Genomic DNA, 13,629 nt, shown 5'->3' with positions numbered 1-13,629 from the left:
GACGAAGTTCTCCAGTTGTGTAGGACGGATCCAGAACGTGAAATGAGTCACCACCAGGCACAGAGGCGCTTTTAATAATTCACGGGAAGGCAGCTGGCAGACTGTGATAAGGCCGGGTCCTCCAGCGGGGGCGGGGCACACGGGCAATGGTTGCCAGCGTTGAACAATGGAGGCTCACACCCCCTCCTGGTGATTCACCGGCCCTCGACGCTGGTGTCGACGATGATGCAGTGTCAGCAAGGCCCACTGCGGTGGGCACACCCCTGGCAGGGCTACAGGTGGTCTCGCCACCATCCTTGTGATCCATGCTCCAGCCCCTCGGAGCCAGAGCAAGCGCTGCTGGTGCTTTCGCGGAAGGAAAGCCCGGAGGCCTGCGCGTTCCTGGACCCGCCTTGCGGGGCTGTCCTGAGGTGGCAGAACCTTGCTGGTAAAGCGCTTGTCATCAGGAGGCCCGGAGCAGCCTCCACACGCGTAGCCAGGACCACACTGCCCGCTTCGAGCTGCAGCGAAGCAGGAGAGCAGTGGGGGGTGGGAGGTGGTCAGTCGGGCCACACGTGCTCTGCTCCCTGTCCGGCAGTGTTTACGGGAGGGGCCCTGGGAGGTGGAGAGCGGCGCGGGGCTGTGAGGGGCAAGTCCCCAGAGTCAGAAGACGAACATCCAGTCCTCGCTCCCTGAAGTTATAAAGTACTGCAGCACTTTTTAGAGTCAGGGTCAAGGGCTTCCCTGGCGGCGCAGTGGTTAGGAGTCCACCTGCCAGTGCAGGGGACACGGGTTCGAGCCCTGGTCTGGGAAGATCCCACATGCCGTGGAGCAACTAAGCCCGTGCGCCACAACTACTGAGCCTGTGCGCTAGAGCCCGTGAGCCACAACTACTGAGCCCACATGCCACAACTACTGAAGCCCCTGCACTTAGAGCCCATGAGTCACAACTACTGAGCCTGAGCCACAACTACTGAGCCTGCGTTCTAGAGCCCACGAGCCACAACTACTGAAGCCCCTGCGCCTAGAGCCCGTGAGTCACGACTACTGAGCCCATGAGCCACAACTACTGAGCCCACGTGCCTAGAGCCTGAGCCTGTGAGCCTCAACTACTGAAGCCCGTGAGCCACAACTACTGAATTCCGTGCGCCTAGAGCCCATGCTCCGCAACAAGAGGAGCCACCGCAATAAGAAGCCCGCACACGGCAACCAAGAGTAGCCCCCGCTCACCACAACTAGAGAAAGCCCGCGCGCAGCAACGAAGACCCAACGCAGCCATAAATAAATAAATTAATTAATTTTAAAAAGAAAAGAAAAAAGAGCATGTTTAGTCTTAAAAAAAAGAATCAAAAAACTCCTTTCTCCAGCCATGGCCGGCCTGACCTAATTAGGGCGAGGCGTGTCAACGATACAACTACAGCCAGGGATGTCTTTCCTTGTGATATCAATTGCATTTAAAGAAAAAAACATGAATTGTGCTCACACTACTTAGCACGGGTTTGCTAATTATTAACAAAAAGTCAGACTATCTTTGTTTTGCAATTAGCTAAAGATGCTTAAATTGTTTTTTTCTCTCTCCTTTCCTACCTAGTGAACTGACTCTCGGCCAGAAAACAGCAGGTCAGGAGCTGCAGGTGGGAGAGATGGTACAGGAGCCGGGGCCACGTTCCCAGCTGTCCTGGACAGAGGGCCTGGGGTTACAGTCAGCAGCGCACAATGCACTCTGGGCCACTGTCCCCCTCTTCAATCTCTTATTTCTCCATCCCCTCAGGGGTTTACATGAGAGCAGAAACCTCTCCCTAAGCAAATGCATGCATTTTCTGGGTAATCTCACTCCCTGAGGGCTTGACTACGGACCTGTCAGGCTCCCAGCTGCCAACCCCTGCACCAGCCTGCCTAGCCTTTATCTCCTCGGGGGCTGCAGGACCCCCCTGGAACCAGTTCGGGAGGGAGAGCAGAGGCTCACACAAGCTCCTGGACTGAGCGCGGCGCACCTGCACTCCTGGGCCCCAGGCACCGCCATTTCTCATTTTCCCTTTAACTCAGAAAAAGAAGAGGAAAGTGAAATAAACAACACGAAATAAACTAAAGATTAGACAATCAAAGGCAGAGATCAGACCTAGAGAATGAACCTGAGGACACGGGGAGGGGGAAGGGTAAGCTGGGACGAAGTGGGAGAGTGGCATGGACATACCTACACTACCAAATGTAAAATAGATAGCTAGTGGGAAGCAGCTGCATAGCACAGGGAGATCGGCTCGGTGCTTTGTGACCACTAGAGGGGTGGGATAAGGAGTGTGGGAGGGAGATGCAAGAAGGAGGGGATGTGGGTATATATGCATATGTATAGCTGATGCACTTTGTTATAAAGCAGAAACTAACACACCATTGTAGAGCAATTATACTCCAATAAAGACGTTAAAAAAAAAAAAAAAAAAGGCAGAGATTAAAAACCTGTCTGAGGAGACAGCTACAGCCGGGATCCAAAAGCAAGCGTGAAAGAACCAGTGTGAGGGGCCCACAGTGCTTGGCTTGTGAACACGAGGGCTGCCAGCACCTCATCTCTGGGCATGGCCGAGAGTCAGCTCAGGCAAGAACCAGGCCCCGCACTACTGCCCGCCTCCGCGCGGTCAGTACCCCTGGGACAAGGCACATTACCTCCAAAGCTCCCCATGGAGCACGGTCCCCAAGGTCCCCCAGTGGCCTGGGGGAGGGGCCTTGCGCCGAGTTTGGGGGCACCAGGCCTACCGGAGGCTCTCCACCCTGGCTGACATCCGACTTGCCCAGGAAGCCATGAAATAACACCCCTGCCCGGGCCCCCCCACCAGTTCTAACTTAATCGGTCTAGAGGAGGGACCAGGCATCAGGATTTCAAAGCCCCTGGGTGCTTCACACAAGGAACGGAAACTATACGGGTTGAAACTAAGAAAAAGCACAGGCTGGAAGGCACACAGCCCCGCGGCCCCGCGGCCCTCGGGTGCCCCGCGTCCCTCGGGTGCGGGTGCCCCGTGAGGAGGTGCAGCGGCCTCTTCAGCTCAGCGCCCACCCTGGCCTGAGGGCCGGAGCCAGTGGCCAAGCGCAGCAGGGTCTGTCCTCCCTCTTGCCCGGGAGGCACCGGCTCCTATCCACAAGCCCCAGGGCCGGGAAAGGGCCGAGGCACCAGCTCCAAGGCATTCTCACTTCTCAGCCTTGAGGCCGCGGGCATCAGGTGCCCACGCGGCTTCACCTGCACCTCCTCCTGCCTCGTGCACATCACGGAAACATGGCCCGAGGGCACACGCCAACTCAGGCCAGCACCGAGGGGGCGACGCAGGAGACACAGAACACTGGGTCCTCAGGACTTCGTCAAGAGGATGCGTCAGGCTTCAAGGACACCCCACCCCACCCAACCCCCGGGGCGGCAAAGTCCATGGACGAGAAGGGAGCACCCCCCCCCAAACCCCTCCCCCCCTCCCACCCGGGTCTGGAGGCCAGGCAGCTGTGCTCTCGATGCCCCAGGCGCCCCTCCCTGCGGATGCTCCCGCTAGGTCACCTGTCACTAGAGCCCTCCCTCAGCCAGCACCGCAGGCAAGCCGCCTTCCCACCACTAGGACTTCTGCAGGCCCAGACACGCCCCTGCTGCCCCAGGAAACAGCTCTCGGAGGCTCACTGATGAAATCCCATCACAGGGAAGCTGTCGGCTCCTCTCACGGCTGCCCTTACACACGTGACCTAGGGTCCCTCGCTGGACATGTCCTTCTCTGCCTCTGAGTGGAACTGCCCCCCAGGACAGACGCCTGGGGCTGGAGCAGCCGGGCAGGGCTTGGCCCGCTGGGTACCTACCCACCGGGAGCACCCAGGTGCTTCCCGGCCTTGACTCGGGGACTCCGGACCCCCAAAAGGCCCCACAGCCCAATGTCCAACTGCCTCTCAGACCCCCACGCTTCCCCCGAACCCGCGCTCCGCGATCCTCCCATCCCACCCCACCCCCGACTCCTCGCCCAGCCCCTGGCCCCCCCCCCCCCCCCCGCCTCACGAGTGGGCCCCGCCCGACAGTGAGGGTCGCAGCAGCGGTGTGTCTCTTCCACCCGGTGGTCCTCCCCACTGTGCACGCCCAGGAGAGGCGGGGCTGGGCGGCGCCGACACCGAGACAGGAGCCCGACGCCAGCCGCCAGTCCCAGTGCCCACGGCAGCGTCCCGGGTGCCCCCAACCCGACGACGTGTGCAGATGCCCCTACCCTCCCCACACCCGTGGCCCTCCTGTGCCCGGGGGTTTCATCCCCTCAGCGCCCAGACCAGGGCCAGAGCGGCTCACGGTTTGTACAGGACGGGGATGCCGGAAAGCCGCGTCCCTCTGTCCCCCAGTGGGTGGTAAGGAGCCTCCAGATACTGGGGTGCCAGCCAGGGTTCCGGGGCCGTGTCTGCACGCGCCCAGGTGAGGGCTCCCCCGGCTGCACGGAGGGCGGGGCGGACGTGATCTGACATCAGAAGTCAGCCCGCAGGGACAGCAGAGAAGCAAACGTGCTGCAAGATAGCCACGCGAGGCTGGACAGCCCTGTGCCGAGTGTGCACACGCCGCAGGGCCCGGGGCGTCAGCGTGTCGTGTGACTGTGACCTGAGCAGGACGTGCACCGCCGTCCCCACCTTAGAGCCGGCTGGGGGGACCCCGCAGTCTGTGCCAGGGGTGGAGGGGGTGGGTGTGCGGCCTGGACCACGGTGAGGGGGCCACACACCTGTGCCTGCAGGGCAGGTCCCGACGCTCTAAGGTACCCAGGCCCTGGGCTTCCCTTTTGCCACAAGGGCCACCAACCAGGTGTGTACCTCAGAGACTCACCATGTCGGCTCTTTGTTTCTGGCCTCCCAGCTCCTCCAGGGCCTGTGACAGCTGAGCCTTCAAGACAAGACAGAAAGTGGGTCAGTGGGCTTTCTCCTGGGGCCGAAGCGACCACACCTCCCCCATCTCTGCCACATCCACTGCTGCCGAGGGAGACCCCGAATTCCCACTGTTTGGAAAGAGGGGCAGCAGGAACATGATAACTCGCCAAGTCCACCACAAGCCTGCCGCCTGAAGGTGAGAGAGATTCGGGCTGGAGTTTTAGTGCCCCTGGTAAGAGGCCGGGGACCGGGCCACAGTCCAGGAGGCAGGCACTGACCAACTACAGCACTCCCCAAGAGGGGACCAGGATAGCGGGGGTGGGACACAGTCACAGAGCCACAACGAGCCGGCAGAAGCCACCTCTATCCAGAGGACTACAGTATGAGGTAATGGGGACCAGTGGGGGCTGGTGACGCTCGTGTCTCCATCCGTGTGAGATTCATCAAGCTGACACTTCCGACGTGTGCATCTGTCTGTGTGTGTGTGTGCGTCATACTTCAATAATAAAGGACATTTAAAGTACACCCGTGCTACCACCCAGGACGACAAACCAGGAGGAACAAAGGGAGGGCGGCTCTGCTACATAAAGGAAGCAGACGCTCAGACAGCAGGGCTGTTAGCGACGCCCACGACGGCCTCCGCTCCGAGACCCTAAGAGTGCAGGAGGGCCCTCGGCTGGGGTGGCGGAGGGGAGCCACGACAGAGCCCAGCAGGTAGACGGGCAGGACTCCGAAGGACGGAGGCACGACTACGAGGCTGGATGGGAAAGGGCAGCTGGCCGCGGAGGAGCCCCTGCATGGGGAGGTGACAAGACGTTCCTCAGGGCAAAGCCAGGGCGGGGAGCACTGCCACCTCAGCTCCGCCGGGAAGTGGGAGCTCCCTGACCAGGGGTGCAGGGCACCTGGCAGCATCCAGGAGAGGCTCTGCGCCGGGGAAGAAGCCCCGTAAGAGCCCATACAGGAGGTCTCCGGGAGCAGAAGACAAGGGTGGGCGGCGGGAACGGGCCGTGCCGAGCGGGCCGCCCCACCCATGAGCCGCAAGCCTGCAGCGTGGGCGCCCTGAAACGTGACTTCCCGCCGTTCACACAAAACTCTGGAGAGAGGCTCAGAGGGGACGTGAACAGAGCACAGCCTCCGTGCGGGAGAGACGAGACCCAGGCCCCCGCAGCCCCCCGGGCTCCGGGAAGCCTTCTCCGGGGACAAGACGAAGCAACGGGCGCTGGATTTACCCTCCCTCCTGAACCAACCGGAAAACCAGACAAAACCCCTGAAACAGTGGTTTCGCGGCATCCACGATGGGCAGGCAGCACGGGGCTCGGATCAGAGGGAAGGAAACGGGGAGGCGTGGCCCCCACCGCATGGCTCACGCCCCGCCCCCCCCCCCCCCCACCCGCGCACGCGCCCTCGGGCCGCGGGCGGAACCGGCAGGCTGGGCGCGGCAGGACGGAGCACGGGAGGGAGACGGAGGCCTCGCCAGGGAAGACGCGCCCGCGAAGCCGCTCCGCGGCTCAGTCACGCGGGAAATTAAAGGCCGACAGCACCCTGTGTCGGAGGGCCGGGGCAGCCGCGGTCCACACGCGCCCCTCGGACGCCCGGCACTGGGTGTGGGCGTCGCCTCACCTGGGGGAGGAAAGCGAGGACGCGCGGCCGCCCACCTGGTGCGCACTCTGCACTCAGGAGCCTGCGGCGGCGGCGACGACGGGGACCCTGCGGGGCGAGCCTTCAACGGGGGACTCAGCCTGCAGCGGGGACACCAGGGAGCAGCGGGCTGGCGGGGCCGTGGGCCGCGTCACAGACTGACCGTCAGCCGCTCCTCACGCTGCTCGCGTGACCGAGGCCTCCTGGAACAGCCTCGGGGGGCGCGGTCCCCCACGCGTACGTCCCCGCCCTGGCCGGGCTGGCTGCAGTGGAGCTGGGAGGGCAGGCACGTGGTGCGGGGGGCACAGGAGGAAGGGCACCGGCCGTCCCAGGGGCAGCGCACCCCGGAGCAGGCGGAAGGGGACCAGTGACCGCAGGGCTGCGTCAGGCCGTCTGGGGGCGTCGCACTCCTGCCAGACCCCAGGCGCGAGCCCCCGGCCCACACACCACGTGTGACCAGCGAAGGGGGCACTGAGACCTCGCGTGGCCACTTTTATCTCCGAGTGAGACCTGCTGCCCAGCACCCGCCAGCGCAGGAGCCCAGGCGCAGGGGAGAAGCCGTCCCTGCAGCCGGATGCAGGCAGGACGGGAGGTTGCAAAGCCCAAGGTTGCAGGTCTCACGGACAGAACGAGACCAGACTCTCAGGCCCCCGGCCTTTCGGCTCCACTTCACACACAGGCTTGTGACAAAGTGTAAAGAAAAAAGAGGCGAGGAAGCCGGCCGGTCGACAGGGGCCCGTCCAGGCAGCAGAACCCACCTATGCAACTGAAGCAGCCGATACCTCTCCCAACCCAGAGCACACCGGGCCCCACCAGTGCTCACAGGGCCGCGGTGGCACTTCCACAGCGGACCTGGACCCCGTCCTGGCTTTAACAGCTAGCGTGGTTACCCTGCAGGTGGTGGGCCTCGGACCACAGCTCAACACCCCCTGGGAACTTGTGGGAAGTCCAACGTTTCAGCCCCCCGCGCCCCCAGAACTGGGGAGGACCCAGCAGATCTGTCTTCACAAGCCCTCCTGGCCACTCAGGCATCAGTGCAGGGGTGAAGCCAGACAACAGAGATCAATCCCAACGTCTCTGCATTCCAGCCGTGTGACCTGGAACAGAGGTCTGGGCTGGGAGCGTCACAAGGTGAAGGAGCAGTTTTCAGCTGTTATACCCTCACAGAACGTGGATTTAGACAACCACCCACGTACCCGAACAGAAAAGATCAACAAAACTAGGAGCTGTTTTTTTTTTTAAAGATAAGCAAAATTGACAAACCTTTAGCTAAACTAATTAAGAAAAAAGATAAGGCTCAAATAAATAGTCATAAATGATAGAGAAAACATCACAAAGGATACCATAAAAACACAAGGACTCAAGAACTACTGTGATCAACATTATACACCAAAAAACTGGACAACCTAAAAGAAATAAACTAGAAATACACAAATAATCAAAAATGAATCATTAAAAAAACAGAAAATATGAACAGACCAGTAAAGAGTAAGAAGAATTAATCAGTTAAAAAAGAAAACCAAAAACCTCCCTACAAAGAAAGGCCCAGGACCACATGGCTTCACTGGTGAACTTTACCAAACATTTAAAAAAGTATTAATACCAATCCTTCGCAAACTCTTCCAAAAAAATCGAAGAGAAGGGAACACTTCCAAACTCATTTTACAAGCCTAGCATTACCCTGATACCAAAGTCAGACAAGGATGCTACATGAGAAAAAAAAAAAAAAAAAAAAAGACAAAACCCAAAAAACCCACCAGCCAATATCCCTGATGAACACAGATGCAAAAATCCTCAGCAACATACTAGCAAACTGAATTCAACAGCACATTAAAAAGATCATACACCGTGATCAAGTGGGATTTATCCATGGAATGCAAGGATGGCTCAACATCCACAAATCAATCAACGCGATACACCACATTAACAGAATGAAGCATAAAAATAACGGGATTATCTCAATAGATGCAGAAAAAGCATTTGACAAAACTTAATATCCTTTCATGACAAAAATTAATTAGGTACCAAAGGAATGTACTTCAACATAATAAAGCCCGTAGCTAATGTCATATTCAACAGTGAGAAGCTGAAAGCTTTTCTTCTAAAATCAGGAACAAGGCAAGGATGCCCACTCTCACCATTCATATTCAACATAGTACTGGAAGTCCTAGCCAGAGCAATCAGACAAGAAAAAGAAACAGAAGGCATCCAAATAGGAAAGGAAGAAGTAAAATTCTCTTTGCAGATGTTACGATCTTATTTATAGAAAATCCTAAAAACTCTGCGAGAAATCTGTTAGAATTAATGAACAAATTCAGTAAAGTTGCAGTATATAATATCAACATACAAAAATAAGTTGCATTTCTATATGCTAATAATGAACCACCTGAAAAAGAAACTAAACAGTCCCATTTACGACAGCATCAAAGAACAATAAAATACTTAGGAATAAATTTAACCAAGGAGGTAAAAGAGCTATATACTCAAAAGACATTGATAGCAGACATTGAAAACGACATAAATAAGTGGAAAGACATTCTGTGTTCACGGACTGGAAGAATTAATACTGTTACACTGTCCGTACAACCCAAAGCAAGCTGCAGATGCAATGTAATCTCTATCAAGATTCCACTGGCATTTTTGACAGAAATAGAAAAAACAAACTAAAAAGCTTCTGCACAGCAAAGGAAACAACAAAATGAAAAGTGACCTACGGCATGGGAGAAAATATTTGCAAACCATGCATCAAGGAGTTAATATCCAACATATATAAGGAACTCATACAACTGAATGGTTAAAAAAAACCAAAAGCCAATTAAGAAATGGTCTGAACAGAAGTTTTTCCAAAGAATAAAAACGGCCAACAGATAAATGAAAAGATGCTCAACATCACTAACCATCAGGGAAATGCAAATCACAACCACAGTGAGATACCACCTCACACCTGTTAGGATGGGTATTATCAAAACGACAACAGACAGCAAGTGTTGAAGAATGTGTTGTGCACTGATGGTGCGAATGTAAGCTGGTGCAGCCACTACGGGAAAGAGTATGGAGGGTCCTCAAAAAACTAAAAATAGAACGTGGCCCTCGCCCATTGCCTGTGGCCTCTGCACGTCAGATCCGTGTCCAACTGCAGAGGATTCCCAGAGCCCGGGTCTCTGGTATTATTTTCTCCCTGTTTGCCTCCTTTCTGTTTTCCATTTCTCTTTAGCATGTTGCTCATCTTGTAACTCTGTCTCAAGATTTTCCAGTTTGTTTCATCTGTGCTTTTTTTTACAAGAGAGTCGTCTCAAGTTCCTTATATAAGGGGAGCACTAAACACTTTCACAAATAAGAAAAAAATCTGGATCTGGTGAACGACGTAGGGTTCAAAAGCTGCTGTTCTTCCTGAAGCCAAGCCCCCCATGGCCAGGGGACAGTGACAGAAACGCTGTGACATGAGCCCTCACAGAAGTCCGGGAGGAACAGAGGGAGAGAGAGTAGTATGATGTCCATCTTTTCCTAAGCTGGGAGTCAGAAATTACTGCTGCAATCTGAAATTGGGATTTTCCACAGACCTCCATGCAGCCAGCAGCACCATAATCTGTTCTAATTAAATAAATTAGAAAAACAAATCAGGCTGATATCTTGAATCAAGGTGGCATGAGCTGCATATTTATAGCCCTGTCGACAGAGGAGGATTCATGACATATGCTACCGACTTCTGCAGCCACTTTATTAAATGGAATAAATAAAATCCGTGCAAAATGGCACCAGAGTCGGGCTACTGGGATCCTCCCAATCTCAACACTTCTGGTTGGTGGTACTGAGATGTTTTTGCCAGAATCAAAGCATGTTTCCCATTAGAACTGACTGATTAAGCTAAATGGGTGAAACGTAATGCCTCTCTAAGAAGTGGATGTGGTTTTCAAATTCCCTGTGCCCGCATCTGTGGGTCCCACTCCTTCCCCAGCAAGTGAAAGGTGGGGCCGACGGAGCAGCACGCCCCCTGTACCTGTGAGAGGGCGCCGGCCGTGGGCACCCCGGGGGCTGGCCAGGCCCCATGGGGCAGGCGCGGCAGCTCTCACGTCAAGCAGCAGGGTCCCGGGGTCCCAGAAAAGAGGAGCTAGAAGAGGGGGCTGGCAACTACAGCCTGCACACAAATCCAGCCCACCACCGGTTTTATCATTTCACTGGCACAGAGCCACACCCACCATCTACTGATGGCCCACGGCTGCTACTGAGCTATACAGCCGCAGAGCTGAGCAGCCGTGATCAAGACCATGTGGCCACACAGCCCACAGTACTTACTGTCTGGCCCTTTACAGACAAAGCCTGCTGACCTCTGCGTGAAAAGAAACAGGAGCTTGGGGGTGAGCGATGAGGTGGAGAGAGGCCAAGGAGGAGAAGGGGGCAGTGGAGGTGAGAGGACAGAGCAGGGCAAAGACAGAAACAGACAAACACAAAGAGAGAACAGAAAGAAATACGGAAGGAAGGGGAAGAAGGCTGGAGGGAGAAAGAAGGGCTGGGTGGGGTGGAGGAGGGGCGGGGACAGGGGCCCCCACCTCCACCAGGCACCCAGACCCCAGGGCGCCCCGACCCTGCCCCCCAGGCCAGCGCTCTCTCGGGCGGGCGAGGGACGCTAATACGTCTACTCCGTCAGGCCCGGGGGCTGTGGGGATGTCTTCCCTGCACGCACCTGGCTGCTCCCGGTGGCCCCCCAAGACAGTGGAACAAAACGGGGACCGAGGGGCTGCGAGCAGCGCTCTGCTCTCATCTGCACGGCCGTGCGCCCCCAAACGGTGCTTGCATCGCAGCTTGAGGTCGGATGAGTCGCCTGGAGGCTCTGAGGAACCCGTAACAAACGGGTTCTATAAAGTTACATAACTTCCTACCATCTGTCAATATGTGATGCTCAACTAATAAACTTCTGTCAGGCAGCTTGAAGCAGCTTCCAAAGTCTCCAAGTGTGGGTCGTTCTCTGAGCCTCTGAGATGTGAAATGTTACTGTTTAATAAAACAAGAAGAGGAAAACTGCCTGAAGGACACCAGCCCCGCCCTGCACGCCTCGGCTCCGCGTGGAGCCACTCTGACCTGGAGGGTGAGGTCAAAGCCAGGCGCCTCCGAGCCTGTCCCCTCCCTTGGGGCCGTAGGAGCAGACCCACAGGGGACGGCACAGGGGCCTGTCCTGCCCAAACCCCGGCATCCAGGCTCCAGCCTCCTGAGCCGCAGGCCTCTCCCCGGCTGCTCAGGGCCTCAGAGGGGTGAGACAGGGTTCAGAGAGCCTCGGTGCCCCCCCCAAAGGGGTCAGGCTGGAGATGGGAAGCGGGTCTGGGCCGGGGACTCCCCGGCTGCCCCAGAGCCTCACGTGCTTGGAGAGAAACCATCCGCCCGCTCCTCCCCCCGCCCCCCGGCCCCCGCTCCACCCAGCGCTCCACCCGGAGCTGCACAGAAGCTCTCGGCTCTACCAGGAAACTGCTGGGACTGAAGGCAGGTCAGGCCAGCATCTGGGTTTTGTGACTCGCCTTAAAGGAGGCTCTGCCAACCCCTCTCCTGGGATCTCCTGGGAGAAGGACCGGCAAACCACACACGGAGCACGCCTGCCCCACAGCCCATGGCTGCCACCTGGCTGGGTCTCCCGCCTCCCGTCTGAGCCCAGTCCTTCCGGAAAGGCCTCCGGTGCTCACCCTCCTCCTGGTCCATGGAGAGGACGACCACAGTCATCACGACGGCCAGGGCAGTGCCCACAGCCAGGCCTCTGCCACCCACCCTCGGCCGGAGGGCTGAGCACGCCCACCGGGCCTTGTGGAGCGAGGAGACGGGGCCAGTCACACAAGGGGACGGGGGACGGGGGGCGGGGGGTGAGTGGTGGAGGAGCACTCGCAGGGCTCCCTCCACACGGCCCATCACTGGCCTCGCGGTTCTGGGCGCAGCGGGCACCGCCTTCACACCCACTTCGCCCGGGGCTCCTCCCCCCACCCCCGCCAGCCCCCTTCCTGAACCCCTTCCTGTTCTTCACTAATGGGCTTAGCTCATCATGTTCGGGTCACATTCTCCCTAAGCCAGACCTCCCCCTGGGATGAGACCAAGTCCAGGGGAGCCGCCAGTGGCCACCAGAGGGCCTCCCACAGGAACCCCCCCGCCCCCCCCCCCCGGGGATCCCAGGGCCAGCGGGGGCTGGAGGCAGGCGCTGATGGGAGGTGGGCGCCCTCGTCAGGGCTGCACACCCTCCAAGGTGCTCGGGGAGCCCCCCTCCGGGCCCACGTGAGAACAGCTGAGACACTACCGTGGCGCAGTCCCCCGACGCCCCGGCTGGGCGAATCCAGGGAGCTCGCTGATGGGGTGACGGGGCCGCTGGCTGCAACGCTCAGGAATGAGGCGAATATTTCCCAATTTTCCCAATGTTTCCCATTTCCCCAATTTCTCCCCTTCTACACCATACTGCCTCCCACCCTCCGGACACCGTAGAGAAAAGCCTTCTGCCGTGTACGTGTCTCCCCGCACCTGTCACTTCTGTGACGCTACCGAGTGCTGGGAGAAACCCCTTGGGTCCTGGAGACCGGGCCCCGGCCCTCTGTCCTCGAGTGGACAGAGAGGTAGCCGTGAGCAGTCCGAGCTCTAAGAGGACAGTGCGCACCACTGACAAGAGAACGAGGGCAGAGCTCTCTGGAAAGCTGGAAGTCCCACACGTCCCCTCATACTCCACGCTCAGTCCTAACCCTAGAGCCAAGCCTGACAGCAAAGGCCCCTCTGCTCCAGCAGCGCCAGCACGGACATGAACTCGGGCACAGGGTCCTTCCTGTAGGAGGCTCTCTGCGGATCCCGCCAGCCTAGCCCACCCAGGACCGCTCATCCTCATCCGGCACCGGGCGGCTGGCTCCCCCCGCCCCCCACGGAGGCAGCTTCTCCCAGCCAAGCTCCCTCAGCTCGGGGCCAACCCAGGGCTACCCAGCTCCAGGTCCCAGTGGCTCCTAATTGGGCGGGGGGCTCCTGGAGGCCTACGCTTGGCGGTGCCCGGTACAGATCAGGTCAGTGGATGGCTGGGGAGGAGGGAAGCAGGAGGGAGGGGAAGGACATCCTTGTCCCAGTGCAGGTTCCCAGAGGGCTGGAAGGAGACGAGAAGGGGTCTTGGTGACGTGCAGGAAAAAGAACCAAGGCTGAGGAGAAGCCCCCGTC

General features: G+C 58.0%; 1 protein-coding gene across 5 annotated transcripts in view; it reads right to left on the bottom strand.

The window, feature by feature from the left end:
* MAD1L1 (mitotic arrest deficient 1 like 1) overlaps nucleotides 1-13,629 on the bottom strand; it is a 339,612-nt gene that overhangs the window by 118,817 nt on the left and 207,166 nt on the right. For 4 of the 5 annotated variants that reach the window (XM_059897371.1, XM_059897372.1, XM_059897374.1 and 1 more), the window contains one exon: nucleotides 4,793-4,849. The exons of the other annotated variant lie outside the window; for it this stretch is intronic. In XM_059897371.1, coding sequence (XP_059753354.1) covers nucleotides 4,793-4,849 — 57 coding nt within the window. The remainder of the gene's footprint in view (nucleotides 1-4,792; nucleotides 4,850-13,629) is intronic. 5 annotated transcript variants of the gene reach the window in all.

The sequence above is a fragment of the Balaenoptera ricei genome, chromosome 15, assembly GCF_028023285.1.
Source record: "Balaenoptera ricei isolate mBalRic1 chromosome 15, mBalRic1.hap2, whole genome shotgun sequence".
NCBI lineage: Eukaryota > Metazoa > Chordata > Mammalia > Artiodactyla > Balaenopteridae > Balaenoptera > Balaenoptera ricei.
The sequence above is the reverse complement of the archived record's forward strand: the minus strand, read 5'-3'. Positions and strand labels throughout refer to the sequence as shown.